The sequence below is a fragment of the Asparagus officinalis genome, chromosome 8, assembly GCF_001876935.1.
Source record: "Asparagus officinalis chromosome 8, Aspof.V1, whole genome shotgun sequence".
Classification (NCBI taxonomy): Eukaryota; Viridiplantae; Streptophyta; class Magnoliopsida; order Asparagales; family Asparagaceae; genus Asparagus; species Asparagus officinalis.
In genome coordinates, this window is record NC_033801.1 from 131,044,337 (window position 1) to 131,065,839 (window position 21,503).

At 40.8% G+C, this 21,503-nt stretch overlaps 2 protein-coding genes and 1 pseudogene across 5 annotated transcripts; all 3 read left to right on the forward strand.

Moving 5' to 3' along the window:
* Positions 10–6,818, forward strand: LOC109851576 (auxin transporter-like protein 4). 4 transcript variants are annotated; one of them, XM_020421782.1, is made up of 7 exons: positions 10–525; positions 1,294–1,713; positions 1,863–1,975; positions 2,108–2,291; positions 2,477–2,574; positions 4,623–5,088; positions 6,216–6,818. In XM_020421782.1, the coding sequence occupies exons 2-7, from the start codon at positions 1,312–1,314 to the stop codon at positions 6,432–6,434; spliced, it is 1,482 nt and encodes a 493-aa protein (XP_020277371.1). In that variant the 5' UTR covers positions 10–525; positions 1,294–1,311; the 3' UTR covers positions 6,435–6,818. The 4 variants fall into 4 exon arrangements, with proteins under 4 accessions (XP_020277371.1, XP_020277372.1, XP_020277373.1 ...); XM_020421783.1 differs by lacking the exon at positions 10–525 and adding an exon at positions 800–911; XM_020421784.1 differs by lacking the exon at positions 10–525 and adding an exon at positions 921–1,038.
* Positions 7,831–8,338, forward strand: LOC109821971 (annotated as a pseudogene).
* LOC109851575 (pentatricopeptide repeat-containing protein At2g29760, chloroplastic-like) lies at positions 16,047–18,771 on the forward strand. Its single transcript, XM_020421781.1, is given in 2 exon segments — positions 16,047–16,148; positions 16,151–18,771. Coding segments are annotated over 2 exon segments (1,980 nt in total). The 5' UTR covers positions 16,047–16,073; the 3' UTR covers positions 18,056–18,771.

Below are 21,503 nucleotides of genomic sequence, written 5' to 3' on the forward strand. Positions count from 1 at the left end.
TCGTCTAAGTGGCTTCTGCTATAGCTATTCGTATCTCAATCCAATAAATATCTCTCCTCTTATTTATTCTTCTTCTTTTATTATTCTAAGAAGGAATCAGCATTTCGAGCAGAGATGAATGAGGAGGTAGAGCAGCAGAGCGAGTAAAGAAGGGGGCGCATGTATAGTTGTTGTTGACGATTGGAGAGGTGGAGAGGCAAAAAAAAAAAAGAAAAAAAAAGGAGCATTTAATTCCGTTGCCATCGAAATTGGGCAGTACAGAGTCCCCGCTGTCAGAGAGAGCTAGCTAGCTTTCTATGAAGTTACCTGCTTCTTCTCACTGTCCGCTCTTAAGCTAGAGAGTTGACAACTCTGCATCTGTTATTACTGCCTCTGCTGCTGCTGCTGCTGCTGCTTCTTCTGCTTCATCAAAAGGGGGAAAGGAAGGGGAGGGGTTGATATTTAGGAGATCAAGGGAAGATCCCCCGCGCTCTCTCTCTGTTAATTACCTACTATTACCGGCACAAACAAATCAAATTAAGACAGGTAAGTAACTACTTTCTCTTCTCTTCTCTTCTCTTCTCATTCCCCCACCAGGCACCTATCTGCATCCTTCCTATAATTCCACTGTCTTTCCTTTTATTTCCTTTTTCTATACGTAAAGGAGAAAGGAAGATTTAATTATGGAAAGAAGTAAATTCATACATTTCCTTGCTCGTAATTAGAGATGGTACAAGATAAGAATCTCGGGGTGGGGGGGAGCAGATGCATTGCATCTGTGCCTATAATTTGGACATTCATTATAATTCTCTGTGTCTTCTACCGCTCTCTCTCTCTCTCTACTATATACACGCGCGCACGCACGCACGCACGCATCCAGAAATTACTTTCGTAGTCATATTTACGGCATCTCTCCGCACCCATATGCTCTGGTACCAATATTTTTGTTTTCTTCTTCTTCTCCGAATAAAAAGATTATTGTTGCATTAAGATCATTGCCGGTGGGCAATAGTAGCAGCAGCAGAAGTAGAGATCTGCCGCCTATTTATTCACTGGAGAGTGAGGCCCGTCTAGAATTTCAATCCTTCTTTTCTTTTCTTGGCAGCTTCTTCTTCTCCATTTGATTTGAATCCTTCTTTAATTTCTGTCTGCTTTATTTTATTTTAACTTTTTTCAAAATAATAATAATAATAATAATAATAATAATAATAATAATAATAATAATAATAAGAAAAGGGGGTAAGCCGCAGAAGAAAAGAAACGGTGGTTGGTTTCTTGAGATCTAACAGGACCTGTACGCTTGCTTTCTTACAGATAATTACGTTGAAGGGAATGGGATCAAAGCAAGGTGGAGAGGAGGGCATTGTGCTGAATGAGAGCGAGGCTGCGAGTGATGAAGGAGGAGGAGGAATTATGAGGGCGAGAAAGGATGTCGTCGACGGAGGAGGAGGAGAAGATGTGGAAGGAGGGGGAGGATTCAGCATGAAGAGCTTCCTCTGGCACGGTGGTTCCGTCTACGATGCGTGGTTCAGTTGTGCCTCCAACCAGGTAGCTCAAGTTCTGTTGACACTGCCCTACTCCTTCTCTCAGCTGGGGATGGTGTCTGGAATTGTCTTCCAAGTGTTCTATGGTATCCTCGGCAGCTGGACCGCCTACCTCATCAGTGTTCTTTACGTCGAGTACCGAAGCAGAAAGGAGAAGGAGAATGTCAGCTTCAAGAATCATGTCATCCAGGTCCTCCTCTATCTCATTCCCTCATACAAAACCCCTCTTTAATCTCCCTCTGCTAGCTGTTTCGATCTTATCTTTCACAACGCGCACGCCAGCCAGCGGGACTGCATCCACAATAATTATAATACGCCCCTTCTTGTGTTATTTTCTAGTGGTTTGAGGTGCTGGATGGGCTGCTGGGTCCTTACTGGAAAGCCATCGGCCTCGCCTTCAACTGCACTTTCCTCCTCTTCGGATCCGTCATCCAGTTGATTGGTTGCGCTAGGTATTATTATACCTTCCTTCGACTTCCGTTCGTTCCCTCATTCTTCCGCTTGTAATTTTCCAAATTAATGAAAAATCCTGCATGCGCACGCTAATAAATAAAAGTTGGGTAATTGCGATTTTTCGAGGGCAGCAACATATACTACGTGAACGATCGGCTGGACAAGAGAACTTGGACATACATATTTGGAGCGTGCTGTGCAACCACGGTCTTCATTCCCTCCTTCCACAATTACAGGATTTGGTCCTTTCTGGGTCTTGGTATGACCACCTACACTGCCTGGTATCTCACCATTGCCGCTTTCGTCAATGGCCAGGTTACTAGCTCCTCTATAAATCATATTGTGCCTCTTCGTTATGAATTACGATTAAACATGTTAAATTACTTTGTTTAATTATTTGTTCCTATAATTAAAACAACCCCTTCTCCGTTATTTGACCTGGATCCACAGTAGTGATGGTTTTTCCAGGAAACTCATGAGTAATGTTGCACGCACTGCAGGTTGAAGGCGTGACTCACTCGGGCCCAAAAAAGATGGTTCTCTACTTCACTGGTGCCACCAATATTCTCTATACTTTTGGTGGTCACGCCGTCACTGTGTAAGTGCTCAACACGCTCTGCTAGCATCAATTCCTCTCTTTAATTAATTTTTATCTACCAGTGTATGTTTCCAATCAATTTCACAAATTACTCTTCTCGCTCCTCTCTGTTCGACCCTCTCTCCTTTATTTGTCTGCAAAATTTTAAAAAAAGCCGCCAAATCTTAGCAGTACCAAGCAGGCTGTTATCTACGGGTAGTAGTGGTGGTGATGATATCTCCTTCCAAAAGTTCACCTTTTATCATTCCTTCTTTTTCACTTCTCTACTTTTCTTAGAAAAGTGAAAGGGAGGAGGAGCAGGGTAAAGTACAATTGACATAAATGAATGCTATCCAGCATTTGCCAAACATAAAAAATATAGAAGGGTTAAGCTAACCCCTCTAGAGGGATTAAAATGAGTTAAACCCTCAAAATGAGGGGTTTACTAATACTCCTATTTAGAAGGATTAAGAGTTGACCATTCTAATTATTAAAAAAAATAGTAAAAATCATTGTTATTCCCAAATACTAAAACTGATCATAAGGGCTAAAATAAAATTTATTTTTAACGGATTAATAATTTAGTCCTTCAGATTATCGAATGGGCTAAGTACATTAATCTTTCTATTTAACCCTTCTTCCTTAACCCTTTGCCAAACGAGGTCTTAATGAATGATTAAACAATCCATTTAGCTTTTCCTAGCCTGTAGTTATTAGTCACCCCCTTTCAACGCCTCCAAACCATTTTTTTTTATCATTACCTGTTTCGAGCCTTTTCCACTTGAATAGATTCCCTTAATTTCATATTGATGATAAGCCAAAGCTAAAGATCTCATTGCTGTCTGTCATAGGAAAAGTCAATTTTAACTTTAGTGGTCCTGCTCAAATCAGGACACTCTCCTTCAAGTTTCTTCCAAGTCTATTAGTGGTTAGTGGGAACCTATTACAATGTAGAAAATAGACCAGTCAGCTATCATCCTACTCAAAATTTGTAGCTAAGACATATTTTGAGTGAGATGACGGCTCACTAGTTTACTCCCTACGATGCAATCGGTAACCACTAAATAGAATTAGAAGAGTACTGCAGAGGGAATGTGCATGGCTTTTTCTGAGTCTGACTGATCTTTCCTATGGAAGCAAAGAGATCTTTGGATTTGGCATATCAATAACCAATCTAAGAGAATCTTTCCTAAGTGGACAAGGTTTGGATCAAGTAATGATGGTAGAAGATTGTCCTGAAGTGGTGTTTACTTTGTTTCCTTTCTAAATCGTAAAAGTGTCTTTGCATATGGTTAGATGGGGACGAGTCCATTATATCATGTGATTAGATTTGTGATAATTTGCGACCCACTTTCTCTATTGTGGTCATTCGCCTAACTTTTTTTTCCCTTTGTAAGCTTTAGTATCAATTCTTCATTTATTGGAAGTAATCATTAATTTCCATCAGAGAAAATTCCATTCCTACTCTTATTTAGGTGATTATCAGCTAGTTGTAATCTATGAAGCATTAAAATTTTTACCATTTCTAAAAGTGATGTAGCTTGTTGACCATACTCTTTCCTATCAGGAGTCCATTGATAGCACTTTCATCTGAAACCATTGATAGCACTTTCATCTGAAACCATTGATAGCACTTTCATCTGAAATAGGAAGTCTCATGTAAATGTCAACTAGAAGGTCACTTTTGATAATTAGCGGTACATAAATTATCCTTTCTGTCTGATCTCTTCATAATTATGTGCATTTACTGAGCTGAAGTGGAAGTTGTCAGTAATACATTATGCATATAAACCTCCTATGCGATATGCGACTGTTGTTTTTTATTGATCTTAACAACAGTTGAATGTGTCAAGCTATTTGTTTTCATATAAATTGTCAAGTTGAAATAATGTGAAGTAATTTGTTGTCATAACAACCAAGAGTAAAGTAAGGTGCAAAGGCGTTTTGGTCTCTAATAATGATATGATAATAATAATAATATTGGCATCTTCATGTTCCTGTTCATGTGAGCTCAGTAATTAGATCTTTGTTTACTTAAATGACTGATAATTAGTTGGTTGACAATCTAGGGAGATCATGCATGCTATGTGGAAGCCACAGAAATTTAAGTACATCTACCTGTTGGCAACTCTGTACGTGTTCACACTGACCCTGCCATCAGCGTCGGCCATGTACTGGGCCTTTGGTGACCAACTCCTAACTCACTCCAACGCCTTCTCCTTGCTCCCAAAAGATAGGTTCCGAGATGCTGCGGTTATATTGATGCTGATTCATCAATTCATAACCTTTGGGTTCGCCTGCACGCCTCTATACTTTGTGTGGGAGAAGGTGATAGGTATGCACGATACCAAGAGCATATGCCTGCGTGCTCTTGCTCGCCTCCCTGTCGTAATCCCTATCTGGTTCTTGGCTATAATATTCCCATTCTTTGGTCCTATAAACTCTGCGGTTGGTGCTTTGCTTGTCAGCTTCACCGTCTACATCATACCCGCCATGGCTCATATGCTCACTTACCGAACTGCCTCTGCGCGTCAGGTATCATCATCTACTTAACTATCCTCGCCCCTGTCTTTCCTCTTTACTTAATCATGTGACTGCTTTGTTAACTTCATTTTCCCTCCAGACGAAAACATTCTAGGGAGTGTGTGTGTGTGTGTGTGTGTTTTCAACTTCATTTTTGGAAGTGGCTTCCAAGCCAGTTCATCGACAACAATTACGTTAGCATGTCCCAAATCCCTGCATGCACGAGGGATATATATCATCTGTTGGTGTTAATTTGTTCTGTGATATTAGTTTTTTTTTTCTAGATAAAAGGGTAACATCTTGAGGTAGAGTTCACCTCTCCTCTAATTTGGGCGCATGTAGAATGTGGAGCGTGCGGTCAGCGAAATTAATAAATAAACTTGTCTTGGCCTATTCTAAAATGCTGGGCTGTCAAACAGTACAAATTACCGATCGGGTGCACGTACACATACGAGAAGAGTACGATATGATTGTTGGGGCGCCTAATAACACTGAGTAACAATGGAGACGCGCATAGACGTTGAATGGGACTGCCCGCTAGAAACTAGGTAGGAGCTTGGGGCTCACCCAGATCCACCCGTTCCTCTGTTCCCAACTGGAGTCTGATTGAGATGTTTTTGGACATGGTTCACGGCACTTAATGCGTCGTTCGAATGTCGCTTTCACCTCCATAGAAAGAAAACGTATAGCAGTCTAATCAAACAAAAAAGCTTGGCAGGCCCTTCTGCGTTCCATCATCATCAAACAGTCACAAATTATATGCCTAGATGCGTACACATCCGTGCCTGCTTGCACCCACCGCTTCTTCCAACTTAAAAAAGCAAAACCTTAAAATTATCTGCCTATGCCGCAGTTAATACTATTCCTGCTACGCGATGATTCAGAATGTTACTCTCGTTGTTTATGCTGCCGTGTTGTTCTCAACCTCAGCCCTATTGACCCGTTGAAATTTTTCCAAAAAACAGTGTTCATGCTATAGCTGATCTTTGAATCTTAAACATTTTCTATTGCTGCAGCTTTTACTCTTTTGGACTTATATATATTCACTGTTCAAGCTGAAGTAGTATTTTTTTTTGGGTTTTAATTAATACCAGTCGCATTTGATTTGACGATCGTGTTTACTACCAATTCGAGTGCAGAATGCAGCGGAGAAACCACCCTTCTTCCTGCCAAGCTGGAGTGGGATGTACGCAGTGAACATATTCATAGTAGGGTGGATAATGGTGGTGGGATTTGGATTCGGAGGATGGGCCAGCATCACCAACTTTGTTGAGCAAATCGACACCTTTGGTCTCTTTGCCAAGTGCTATCAGTGTGCTAAACCCCCGCTGCCCGGGGCTCCTGCAACCCATCACTGAACCAACGGAAGACCAAAAAATAACAGTTCGGTCGGTCAGTCAGTCAGTCGGACGGACGGGCGATTCTACCTAGCTAGCTAGCATCTTCTTCTTCTTTTTAACTCACACCAAGCCTCTTCATCACCTGTGGTTACATCAAAACATCGAGGACGCGTCATCAATCGTCAGCCCCTCTGTGTTAAAGTCTGCTTCCGTTGTGTCCTGTTTGTGTTGATCTTTGCGCGTGCGTTTTGGTTGTTACCTAGCTAGCTAAGTTCGATTCATTAGTTGGCTATATATCTTTTTTGACTTTCTTAATTACAGAAAGGATTCAAGTCTAGTTTGACGGCACAGTAATGTATCTTATTATATATCAATCAACGTTTTATCATCCAAATATAGCCTCGCTGATCGATATTTTCTAATGTTTACTGGATTACATTCTTAGTTGATTGGAAAGATTAGGATTTCAATTAATGTTTTCAATCATGCTACTCTGTGACAGTAGAGGAATTTTGCCCACCCCCCCATCTGTTAACGTGCATCTTCATTTTGTACCAAATTTCTGGCCAAGCAAATGGTGTTCACAACTATTTTTAGTCCGTACATTGGCAGCGGATCGAAGTTATAGGATCCGGATCCAAATACCATTCATCCTCATTCATTAAAAAAATAAAAGCCCAAAATCGGCCCCCCACTTGCGTGTGCCCTATTAAAGAGACGCTCGTAGCAGGTGACTTAGGCGAGCTTGGGCCCGGCCCGTCCCGAAGCTCAACGGGCCGGGGTTTGGACGCTCGCAAGCCCAAAATCAAAGGGCTAAGCTCAGCGCGGAGACGTTGGGCTCGCCCAAGCTCACGCTTGACCCCTGGCTACGTCTACTTTGGTGGGAAAGGTAAAGTATCAGGGGTCTTGTTTGGAACTCGCGAAAATGTTTGGGGATTTTGTAAAATTAATCCTTAAAATGTTGGGGGAGTGTTCTGTAGTACCCTCATGATCTTTGTTTCTCTCATGTAACCTCTTGAATTTTGGGGGGTCTCGTGAAACTCTCATGATATTTAACCTCATCTTTATCAATACACTTAATTTACAAATAATTCTTAAACTTGTCATTAGTAGGCAGTATACTCCCTCCATTGAACTTTGGATCTTTTTTAGTTCACGGGAGTTGTGTGCAACTCCCTAAAAGAGCGGGGGGATTTTGTGAAATTAGCCTTTAAATATTCGCCCGAGATAAACACGAATGTAGATCGATTTGTTTTTATTATAATATATAATAAATTAAAGAAGAAGGATTAAAAAAAAAAGGGAAGAAGGAAAGGAAAGAAAAAGAGGGGATGCGAGGATAGTAGGGCTGAGGCGACAGCGTGCGGCGGCGGGCGGCGGCAGCAGCAGCAGGGAGCGGAGCAGGAGCAGAGCGATGGCCAGCCTGTGAGAGGCGGTGATGGATCGGGCCTTCATCGGAGGATCAAAGCCCAGGCGTTGAATTCTGGTCGAACCCGGAGCGGAGCGGATTTGCCTGAATCAAACAAGGGGAGTACATCAAGACGTGGAGGCGTCGGTGGTTCGTCCTGAAGCAGGGGAAGCTCTTCTGGTTCAAGGAGCCCACCGTCAACCGGGCCTCCGTCCCCCGCGGCGTCATCCCCGTCGCCAGCTGCCTCACCGTCAAGGGCGCCGAGGACGTCCTCAACCGTCAGTTCGCCTTCGAGCTCTCCACCAGCTCCGACACCATGTACTTCATCGCCGACTCCGAGAAGGAGAAGGAGGAGTGGATCAACTCCATCGGCCGATCCATCGTCCAGCACTCCAGATCCGTCACCGATTCCGAGGTAGTTGACTACGACAGCAATCGCAACGCCCCATCCCCATCCCAGTCCCAGTCCGATCCCGATCACCAACAGCAGCAGCAACCGCAAAGCAGCGGCTAGATCCATCCAATCCATTGATCTGTACGTGATCTGCTGTTCTTCTATCATCATCATCATCATCATCATCATCATCATCTTAATTATATGTATATTACTACCTATGGTCCTCTCCTTCTCTCGGTTCTCCCCAAATAAATTGTGGTGTGCATATCTATGTGTAATCAAATATCTGTGTACAAACTGTTGGTTTGCTTTCATCTGCCCTCTTTTAGAAATTGTTCCCCTTTCTCTCTTCTGTTTATGCTCTGCTGCAGTTCTGACCGTATTGCTGCTCCTGGTATTATTATTATTAGTTACTCTATACTTCTGCTAGGCAGCTCTACTTTGTGTTTGGTTCGGATGCTGAACATGGGATGTATGCCTACAGATGTACTTGCTCTGTTTCATTTTCGAACATTGCTGGAGCTGTTACCACAGTAGCCTGTATTTGACGCGCCCAATTAGGTTTTTTTTCCCTTCCCAAAGGTTTTGTGCATTATGTTTCACTTGTATTTTGTCATTCTGTCATCTGTTTTTTTTTCGCTACGTGCTTTTCTAGCCGATCGTTCTTCCACACTTGAGCTGTTTGTGCTTTTAATTTTACATGGTTAGTCCATGGCTAGATACATTTCATTAAGTTACCTATGAAGTTATATTCAATGCTTAGAGACAAAAGGATTGGGAGCTTAAGTCACTTATTAGGATGAACGTGCAGATGGAAGCCCTTTTTTTTGTGTGTTAGATATGACAACTATTCTCTAGACCACAACTAGTATACGCGGATTAACGAAAGAAGGGAATGTGGAGATGGGAGTATCCCTTCGGTTCCTAGCACCATGACTTTTTGATTAACCAAAAAGTCCTATTTCTCTAACATGGAAAGTTCCTCCGATCCCTATGATATATCTTGTTATCGTATCATGTTCTCTATATTAGAGTTCTTCCATACAAACTATCACAACTCACAAGACATGGAATCTTATGCCGACATGGGTTCTTCCTTAAAGCCTTACATAAAACTAAGGTTTCTAGAGTAAAGGAGAATGATGATAGGATATCTCAATGCTGACTGAATACGATGGAAGAGGTAAACAGTTGAATATTGGAGTCTTTTAAGTATTTACCGAAAGAACTTTCTCTTTTCTTTCTTTTTCCCCCCTCTATGGTTGTGGCTGTCCATGGTTTGAAGCTGTTAACAAGCTGGGTGTAAATGTTGCAAAAGTCCTAGTTTCCATTTTAGGTATGCTTTTTTGGAAAGAACATGAGTAGAATGAACGTGACTCACATTATCTATCTCTTTCAGAAGTGCGCCTGCATGGGGGTTGGTCGATACTTATTTGAAGAACCATGGGAAAGTGAGACCTACTGTTACTGTGCAATTCATTTCTTCAAGATGAATCATGAAACCAGCTTAACCATGCTACATTACCTACTATTAGATAGTTACTCTCTATAACAAGGCGCCTTAGTTGACAGGGTGATCGATGCCTTTTGGAATTATCTATTGAGAGATTGCTGATGGATTTTGGGCGGCTTGCCTCTAGAATGATTGTAGCCCAGGCCCACTGCTAAACTCTGCAATATATAGGAGAGCTCAAGAACTTGTTTACACCGAAGCCTCCTAGTCGATTGAAAGCAAAAGCAAGGTTTAGAGGTTTACTGGTGTGTGTCTCTCCACTAAACACATATCGAGTTAAAATCCGCTAGTACTAGAGTTTTTCTGCTTGCAACTCCCAGTTACTGAGAGAACGCGATGGGTATTCTGCCAATGACGAAACAAACAGAATTATAAATGGTGGCAACTAAGGACAGTATTTCCGTACTTTTTTTTCTAGATAGCTGATTGAGTTGTGGGCTTTGCAGCTGCCCAAGGACCACCTGAAGGTTTCCATGATTTCAGACCCGTTAGAGATAGAAATAGTATTCGAGCTTATGAAACTCTCCTGGCATGTTAGTAATAACTCATCCTAGTCTCGTTCACCTATGTCAGTAGTTTAGTTGTTTTCGAATCACTCTTCTTCCAGACTCTGGATTTATTTTCATTTCCCGTTCCTGGTGATCTATCCTATCTTACACTTGGATTTAATTTACTCCTTCCCATAGTTCCACTGCTTTTCTTTTTCACATCAGATGTGGTGATATATTTTCATAGTAAACTATTTTTAGTTTGCCGGTAGGTAATCCATTTTTGTTTTTAGTCAAACTCCTTCAAATTGAACATATTATGCCGGTACATGTCTTTTTATTATGGAACAATTTTTTTTTTTTTTGAGAAAAAGGATGGATTACCACAAAGGTAATCCAGCCAGCTAAATTAACAAAAATGGTTGTTACATAAAATACTCACCCCCAACCAAGAGTGAGTATTACAGTCCATATCAGCAACTACATACAAAGAAGAAAAACACCACCCCTCTGTACATACTCAAAAGAGGGAAGATCAAAAAAGATCTAACAAAAAACCAAAAGAAGAGCAGTTCACAATGTAACTGAGTTTTTAGTTTTAGAAAACAAAAAACATCACAGCTGCACCTTTTGTATCTCATCACTCTAGCTGAATCACCAAACTCTCCACATTTCTATCTTCATTTCTGGCCACTCCAGCAGCTTGGAGGCTAACAGCATTCCTCTTTTTCCGCCTCTCCTTCAGTCTAGCAGCTCGAGCAGAGACTCTTTCAGCACCTAGCCAAAAAGTTGCGAAGGTCATAATTTTGTTCAAGAGCTCAAGGGACTTCTTCTTTTTATCTGAAAAAATTCTATCGTTACGTTCTTGCCAAATGCACCAGACCAAAGAGCAAATGATCACATCCCTTTTCAGTTTACTATTCGCAATATCTCCAGTCTTCCAATTAAGCCAAATATCTTTCAAAGAGTCTAAACTAAAAGTATTCTCAGTCTCCAATTTGAATTGAATCGATCTCCATATTGAGTAAACAAACTCACATTTGATGAAAAGATGCGTATGATTCTCCTCCAATTTAGAACATAAACAACAAGTTTTATCCAAGATGACTCCTTTCTTTTTCAGCACATCCTTTGTATTTAAGCTTTGTCTAAGTGCCAACCAAACTAGAACTTTCACTTTTAAAGGGATAGGAAGCTGCCATAAATTTGCACAATCATATCTTACACCCCCATCAATTAAAACTTGATAGAAAGACCTCACTGTGAAATTCCCTTTTGTCTCCCAAAGCCATTTCCTTGTATCCTCCTTTTGCTCTAAACAAATGGAATTTATTAATCTCATCATAGAGCAATATTGGGGAACCAGAACCCCAACAACTTCTTTCTTAAACTGAATGTTCCATCTCCACAAATTATCCTCTTTTTTTAACATGCTATTAATAGCAGCAAAAGGATACAAAGTAATCGCAAATAAGGATGGAAATAAAGAAGACAGAGTAAATGAGCCTAACCATTTGTCCAGCCAAAACAAAGTATGGTTTCCATTTCCAACTTCCACCTGAGAATTGCATAGAAAACTTTCAAAATTAACACTAAAATTTCTCCAAAAGCATGATAGAAGTTTTCTCCCAGAATGAATATAATCTGTCCAGCTTTTCTTTTCAAAATATTTGTAAAAACTAATCTGTTTCCAAATGCCAGGCTTTCCATCAAACCATTTCCAAAGCCATTTACCTAAAAGAGCTTTATTCATGATTCTCAAATTTATTATGCCTAAGCCACCACAGTGTCTAGGTCTACATAACTCCTCCCATTTCACCAAATTAGTGCATTTTTTGTTGTCTAAAGATCCAGTCCATAAGAATCTTCTCCTTATTTTATCAATTTTATCAATAATCCATGAAGGAAAAAGAAAAAAAGAAAGCCAGAAAATTGGCATAGAAGATAGAACTGAGTTGATTAAAACTAGTCTACCTCCTCTTGATAAAGATCTGCCTTTCCACAAAGATAATCTCCTTTCAATTTTATCAATCAAAGGGAGCCAGTCATTTTTCTTCAATTTACCAGGCCTTAAAGGCACTCCAAGATAAGTAATAGGAAAATTTCCACCTCTACAATTCAACATAATAGCCAAATTCTTTTGTAAAGGTTCATTATTCTCAAGAGTGATAAGAACACTCTTATTGAAATTAATCTTTAACCCTGATGCCAACTCAAAGCAATACAAAATCAGTTTCAACACTATTAACTGTTCTCTTTTATTTTTACAAAAAATCAATGTATCATCAGCATACTGTAAACAAACAATTTTATGATCCATATTAACAGGGCCTAAGCCTTCAATAAGATAAGAGTTAACTGCTAAAGATAACATTCTGGTAAAAGCATCAGCTGCCAACACAAAAAGAAGTGGTGACAAAGGATCTCCTTGACGAACACCTCTTTTAGACATAATCCAACTTCCAGGTTTACCATTGATATTAATAGCAGACATGCCTCCTTTTAAACACATATTCATCCAATTAATACATTTCTCACCAAAATTTTTAGCCTTTAAAACCTCCAACATAAAATCCCAGTCTAACATATCATAGGCTTTTGAAAAGTCTAATTTTAAAAGAATTCCTCCTTTTTTGTTATTTTGGAAACAGTCATCAATGATCTCTTGAGCTGCAGCTACCCCATCAATCAGCAGTCTGTTCTTAATAAAACCAGACTGAACTGAATCAATAAGCCACTCAAGTTTAGGGTTTAATCTATTTGTCAAAACTTTTGTAATAATTTTGTAAATCACATTAAGGAGACTGATAGGTCTAAAATCATTAACAGTATTAGCCTCATTTTTCTTTGGAATAAGAACAATATGAGCATAATTAATTCTGTTAATCTCCAAAATACCTTCATAAAATTCCTCAAAAAGCCTCATAATATCCCTTTTCACAGTCTCCCAAAAGACTTGAAAAAACAAAGCAGGAAAACCATCAGGACCAGGGGACTTATCACCATTCATATCAAAAATGGCTTTATGAATTTCTTCCTCAGAAAAAGGAATTTCAATATCCCTAGGACTCCAATCAACAAAAGGGAATAAACCATTCCAATCTAGCTGACATCTATGAGGCACCTTTTGACCAAATATCTGTTTGTAATGTTCTGAAAAAATCTGAGCTATACCAAACTCAGAACTTACTTCAACATCATTATGCATGATGGAAGAAATCAAATTATTCCTCTTCCTACCATTGGCAATTTTATGAAAATATGCAGTATTGTTATCCCCTTCTTTAAGCCAATGAGCTTTTGATCTTTGTTTCCACATTTGCTCCTCTTGAAGCAGAGTCTCATTTAATTGGATGATAATCTCATTTTTTTTAATTACTTCATCATCCTCTAAATCTCTATTCTCCTCCATAACATCCCATTCTAGCAGACTGTCCAACAGATCTTTCTTTTTTTGCTTAACACTATAAAACTTTGAATGTACCCATTGCTTGATACACTTTCTCATAAATCTTAGTTTACCCACTATGTTTTTAGCAGCAGATTCACTCTTAGGAGCACAATTCCACCAGATAGGTACACTTTTCATAAAATCATCAGACTGTAACCAAATTTTTTCAAATCTAAAAATTTTTACTTGCTGTTGATTTTCCCCACAGTCAAAACTAATAGGAGCATGGTCAGATAATTGGCTACTGAGACCTTGTTGTCTAGAAAAAGGAAAGAAATCTTCCCATTCAGAGTTAAAAAAAACTCTGTCAAGTCTGGCCATAGAAGGAGATCTTCTTTTATTTGTCCAAGTAAACTTTCTTCCATGAAGAGGACTATCTATTAATTCCAACTCATTAATCACTTCTTTAAAATCTTCCATATCTTTTCTGTGATTAGTTTTTCCTTTCCTTTCTGCAGAATTAATAGTGACATTAAAATCACCAACCACAACCCAAGGTCCAGAAAAGGAGTTTTTAACATCTCTCAGTTCTTGCCAAAAAAGAACTCTCTCCTTATTACAATGAGGACCATATACAGAAGAGATGGTCCATATAAATCCATTCTTCTTATTTTTTAACATAACTGACAAAACATGTTTACCAGCAATTTCCTGATTTTTCTTCCACACATTGTTATTCCAGCCAACCATAATTCCACCAGAAGCCCCATTAGAAGGTACAAAAGCCCAATCATACATGTTTCCTCCCAGACTTTTAAAAATATTGTCTGTACAACAACTTAACTTTGTCTCTTGCAAACAAATTATTTCAAATTTATTCAATTGACAAAAATCTTTAACTCCAAATCTTTTTGAGCTCAAGCCCAATCCTCTTACATTCCATGTAACTAACATAGACAACAAAACAAACTCCTCAAATCAAAACAAATTATGGAACAATTTTTGTTTATAGGATCTTAGAGTGTATGTTATTTTACTTGCTGCATTTTTGTTCCCCTCATATATATATAAAATCCAGCTTAGATATTTTATGGTTGGAGATAGAGTGCTTTATTGATCTAGGAGATTAACAACTCAGTATTTCTCCTTTATGTGATCTGTGGCTTGTTAATTGTCCTCTCAGCCTTCATCGCTCATTGCAAATCAAGTGTTGATCTGATCGATCGGTTTGACTTTTTTTCTTCTTCTTCTTGGTTATCATTTTCAGGTTGCCTCTCCCGTTTTATTCCATGTGTGGCAGTTAAGACGTGTTTTTCCAAGTGGTAGAACACTTGTTTATTCTGTGTTGTTCTCCTTTTCATTGATGTTTTTGTTAATTATTGAATGACGTTATTATGGCTTAATAATTACTTTATTAAATTTTTGGATCTGCTGTCTTGAGATCTTGAGGAAGGGTGAGATTTAAAACTCTTTGGCGGATGCAACCTTTAGATGGGAGTATACAGATTGGACAGGGAGGCATTTTGTCAACAAGTTGGAAGCTTTGGAAGAGTGGCGTGTTGGGGGTAAAATGCAAATACCGCGGAGGACTCCGCGTGAAATGAACGTTATTGATGCGGGAAGCTTGCTTACTTACCCCAGTCCGCTTGAAACAAACAAACGTTGCGAACCAGCTGACGAGGAGACGTGTTGACATCCATTCCTGATCTTTTTATGGTTGGGGAATGGGGACAGACTAAACCCATTTTAGGCAGATATTTATTCTACTTTTTCCCCGTGCCGTGCTCGTGTTATTGCGGTGTGGCTTTTAATTTTGGACGCTAGATGAGAGGATTTGGGGATGAGTAGCAAGTCCGCGCCTCCCTTCAGTGGCTGGCTGCTACGAATCAAATGATTGAGTTGCGGTCATATCGTATGGCATGAAATAGTAAGGGGGCTCGCTAATCCTCCCCACCCACCCCCGAGTCGGCGCCACCATCTGACGTGACATTGGCGCGCTCGCTTCTTTTTATACCATTTACCCTATCTATTTGTTATATATTTAATTGTAATCTTTAATATATTTATGCTCTCGCATCAAACTCCTCCCTTCTGTGTTCATAAAAAAAAAAAAAATAACCTGTCCCTCCCTCACTCACATAATGGCAACGGCTCCGATCATCACCCAGCATGCTCATGGTCATGCCCCCATCTCAGTCAAAGTGAGCAGTGGGAATAAGAATAGGAGTAGTAGTCAGCTGTTTTCTGACACAAACAAATCCCGACGCGGTCGCCCCTGCGACCATCCAGTATTGAGGCTCCTTGAAGACCACTACAAGAGCAACAGGCTTGACACCTCCCACGTTCAAGGCAGATCCACGCCTCATGCTCTGCTCCCGTCTCTCACCTCTTTCCTCCCACCCTTAACTCCTCCACATGCTCCTCACCGCCATCTCCTCTCTCCCTTCCGCGACCTTCTCTATGCCCTCGCTGTTCGATCAAATCCCTCAGCCAAACCTCTACGCTTGGAACATCCTCATCCGCCCCGACGCCTCCCCTCCCCATTTACCCCAGCCCCGCTCTCCCTCGCCCTCTTCTCCCGCCTCCTCCTCACCACCACCCACCTTCCCGACAATTTCACCTTCCCCTTCGCCATCAGAGCTGCCTCCGTCCTCCCTGCCCCCCGCTTCGGGGCTGCTCTCCATGCCATGGTCTTCAAGTCCCCTCCCCATTCCTCCGACGTCTTCGTTCTTAATTCCCTCGTCCACTTCTACGCCTCCTGCGCCGACCTTAACCTCTCCTTCCGTGTCTTCAGCAGCATCCCACACAAGGATGTCGTTTCTTGGAACTCCATCATCACAGCTTTCTCACAGGGAGGTCGATGTGACGAAGCGCTGGAGCTGTTCCGGCAGATGAAGGATACTGCTCACGTCAGACCTAACGATGTCACTATGGTCAGCGTCCTTTCTGCTTGCGCCATGAGGGGAGACCTCGACTTTGGGAGATGGCTGCATTCCTACATCAGGGCTAATGATATTTCTGACAGCTTGATACTCAACAACGCAATTCTCGACATGTATGTTAAATGTGGGAGCTTGCAGGATGCCAAGTTGTTGTTTGATCAGATGGTTGATCGCGATTCCATCACATGGACAACATTGCTTGTTGGATATGCAAAGTCGGGAGAATTTGATGTTTCCAGGAGGCTTTTTAATGAGATTCCTAGCCGTGACATTGCCTGTTGGAACGCCCTCATCTCAGGCTACGAACAGAATGACAGACCGAAGGATGCCTTGGCCCTGTTCAGTGAATTGAAAGATGCTGATGAGAGGCCTGATCAGGTCACTCTGGTTGCTGCGCTCTCAGCATGTGCACAGTTGGGTGCAATAGATACTGGCTGTTGGATCCATGCATTCATTAGGAAGAACAACTTCCATCTGAATTTTCATCTGACGACCTCCCTTATCGACATGTATTCCAAGTGTGGAGAGCTTGAGAAGGCAGTTCAAGTGTTTGAATCCGTTGACGAGAGAGATGTGTTTGTATGGAGTGCCATGATTGGAGGGTTTGCAATGTACGGAAGAGGAAGAGATGCTCTGGGTCTCTTCCTGCAAATGCAACAGGCAGGGGTGAAACCCAACAAAGTAACATTTACTAACATCCTGTGCGCATGTAGTCATGCGGGGTTGGTTGAAGAAGGCAGATCCTACTTTAGCAAGATGCTTGCTGTGTACGGGATTGCGCCTGATGTTGAGCACTATGGGTGCATGGTTGACATCCTTGGCAGGGCCGGCCTTTTAGATGAAGCCAGGGACCTGATAGAGAACATGCCGATGCCATCCCCTGCTTCGGCATGGGGAGCATTGCTTGGATCTTGTGTGGTTCATAAAGATGTACAACTGGGTGAGCTTGCATGCAAACGCCTCCTTGAGCTGGAGCCGGCAAACGACGGAGCTTATATCCTTTTGTCTAATCTGTACGCCAAATCAGGGAAATGGGACTCTGTTGCAAGGTTAAGAAAGCTGATGAAGGATAGAGGGCTGAAGAAAGAACCCGGCTGCAGCTCAATCCAAGTACACGGTGTCCTGTATGAGTTTCTAGTGGGAGACGTCTCTCACCCTCAATCCAGACAGATATACCTGAAGTTGGAGGAGATTATGAAAAGATTAAAAACATTTGGTTATGTGCCGAACAAGACACAACTTTTGCAGAATATCGAGGATGAGCACGTCAAGGAACAGGCACTATACCTGCATAGTGAAAAGTTGGCTATTGCTTTCGGGCTTATCAGTACGAGTGATCGTGTGCCGATTCGAATTGCGAAGAATATGCGGATCTGTGAAGACTGTCACTCTGTTGCCAAACTTGTATCCAAAATTTACAACCGCGAGATATTTTTAAGAGACCGATATAGGTTTCATCATTTCAAAGGCGGACGCTGTTCATGCGTGGACTATTGGTGAAATAGTGATCGAGTTCCCCCCTGGATTGGGAAAGCTTTTGTAGTCGCCTGGTAGCACGTGTGGGCTAACTTAGAAATGTCAATTGACTATTATGAGAGAACTGAAATGGAACTGATCCCTTATCAGCAAGTACAAGCAGCGGTGTCTTCTGAGAATGCCACGACGCACAGGTAACATTGTTTCCCTTGAAAGGGACATCCGCCGGAATACGCTTTGAAAGCTATCGACCCTCGTCAGGGGCGGATCCAGGATTTTAGTTCTGGGGGGGCCGCGTACAAAAGATAGATAAAAAATTTTCTTAATGTAATTTTATTCACAAGAGATATACCACAACCCACATAAAACGAGTAGAATAGCCAACATCAATATCTCCAAAATATTTCAAAAGAGGAAGATAAATATTATATAGAAAATAGTCAAATAAGCATCATCTATTTTTTTATAACTAAAATTTCTCTAACTAAAAGCAATTCGACGTTCCTTAAAATTTTCAAAGCCTTCAATGATAGCATCAATGCTCAGACTTTTAGCAATTTCTCTTTCAATAAACACCATTAATGCGTCGGAGAGGAAAGCATCCTCCATTTTGCTTCGAAGTCTAGTCTTGACGATATTCATAGCTGAGAATGATCGTTCTGCAGTAGCGGTAGAAACTGGAAGAGTAAGCACAAGTACGATCACTCTAGAAATGAGGTCGTATGTAGCAGATTTATTAGTCTTTACCAACTAAGCACAAGTACGATCACTCTAGAAATGAGGTCGTATGTAGCAGATTTATTAGTCTTTACCAACCATTAACCCAACTCAGAAATGGTTGAAAGAGTTTTGAAGTCTGACCCTTTGATTACATTATGCTCATAATGTTTCAGTTGCATCTTCAAACTCTCTTTTTCTTCACTTGTAAAATCTTGTGCATAAAACTTGCCAACCAATTTGCATATATCTTGTATTCTCAAAGCCTCAGATGCATTTTGAGGATTTAAGGCAGAACTAAGCATGAGCAATTCTGTCGCATCTTCACTAAAACGCACATTAATTTCTTGCATTTGTGAATCGATCGCGACATAAAGAAAGCCTAATCGATAATGATGCCCAATGGTGATGTCTTGATGACCACCACGAGCTCATTCTGCCCATTCGCTAAATAGCTCTCCATAAATTTCCAATTTCAATGAAACCTCCTTTATTAATCTTGTTGCTACTCATGATAATATATTTACTATTAATATATACATAAAAACCCTCAAATAATTAATATTCACAAACTAATTTTTTCCCCCAAATTAGGAATAGAGCACCCTAATTTTTCCCCCAAAAATTTTGAGGGGGCTTGAGGAATAGAGCACCCTAATTTTTCCCCCCAAATTTTGGGGGGGGCCGTGGCCCCCCCTGGACTGTATGTAGATCCTGTTGCGCGCAGCGGAAATTTCGGCAGCACTTCGGCAGCACAACAAGAGAGTCAGATCGCAATAAGAATTCTTGTTTCTCAAAGGGAACAAGAATCTGAAGCCTATATCCTATCAAAGTAGGATATTAGCTCTTCCTCTCGTCAGCTCTAGGACTGCGCGTCGAGGGACCCTAAAAGCTATTACAAATCACACAAAAGCAGTACAACCAATTTTAACGTGGTTCGGCAAATTGCCTACGTCCACGGGGCAAGGAGGGGGGAGATCTACTAATAGAGGGAGAGAATACAAATAGGGTTTACACAAGAATCCAACAAATAAAACCCTCACACAAAACTCTCAGACCTCTCACACAAACTCTCTCTACAAAAGATGCTCAGAACCCAAAGGAGAGAAAAAAACCTGTAGCCGTACTGCCTCCTCCGCTCCAAAAAACCTAATAAACAAATGTTTATATATATGCAGCAGTGCGGTTCGTGGGCCGGCTTCACCTCGGTTCCGCGGAAACGAATCCGCGTCTCATTTACGTGGTAGACCCCACAAGACGCGTGGAAAGAACGCGTTCACAATTCTCCACCTCGGTGAAGTTTCTTTCAAAACTGAGCCGACACCAAAGCATCCAAATGTCCCAACTTTTGTGCCCAGTACGAACTCAATCCACAACAAGTCGGGAACCAGAACGAGAGTCCAAACAATCTCACCCCATTTTTCCAATTTTTCTGAACAAATAACCTATATATACCCCTTGAAAAGACAAGTTTTTAAAGTTTGAAAACGTTTAAAAACGGCCAAAAACTGTCAGATATTCAAATTCTGAAAACTGAAAAACTGTCTCTTGTAGTCGACTACTGTAGTCATTAGTCGACTACACTGAGTTCAGACAGACTCTGTGTTTTCGGAAAATGTTCTCAGTAGTCGACTATAATGATAATTAGTCGACTACACTGAGTTCAGACAGAAACTTGAAAATTTATATTTTTCTTCAGTAGTCGACTACTGTAGTCATTAGTCGACTACACTGTAAAAAGACAGAAACTTATGTTTCTGTCAAACATCTCAGTAGTCGACTATAATCTCTATTAGTCGACTATACTGTAAAAAGACAGAAACTTGTATTTGAGTTATATACATGAGTAATCGACTACTATCCTAATTAGTCGACTATTAAGATCAAAAATTCAGAAATAATGAGTTTTTATAATTAAGTTTTAACTATTATTCTAATGGTTAACATAGGGGATTTCTATAGTTAACCAACACACTAAGCCTGTGTTAGTGTATTCTAAAAATGTGTGTGTGTGCGTGTGTGTGATCAAGGCTTGTACAAATATTCTAAGCAAAGAAAAATTCAAATACATTATCTTTTGTTCTTCATTTTCTTCACTTCAAAATGCCTTGATATTCACTTGCACTTGTACATATTCTGATATTGAAATCTGCATATGAAAGTTAGTGCACACAAAATATAAATTGTTATCATCAAAACATTATCATGGAGAAATGATATTCAACAATACTTACCGCCTGTGACAAATCTGGCCTCGTACATACCATCGCGTACATCAAGCTCCCAACCGCGCTCGCATATGGAGTCTTCGACATCAACTCACGATCTTCAACTGACTTCGGTGAGAGACCAGCTGAAAGCTTCAAATGGGCTCCCAATGGTACACTAACTGGCTTCGTATCCATGCTAACATGGAATCGCTGTAGAACTTTCTTCAAATAAGCCACCTGTGTCAAACAAATTCTGCCATTTTTCTTGTCTCTGCCGATCTCCATCCCTAAAATGCGCTTCGCCTCGCCCAATTCCTTCATCTCAAACTCATTTGAAAGCTGAACTTTCAACTCATCTATAGCCGACCTGGAAATAGAGGCAACCAACATGTCATCGACATAGAGCAACAAATAAATATACGCACCTCCTTTCAACTTGCGAAAATATACGCAAGGATCAAACTGGCTCCGAGTGTACGAATGACCAAGCATAAAACCATCGAATCGCCTATACCACTGTCGAGGAGACTGCTTCAAACCGTATA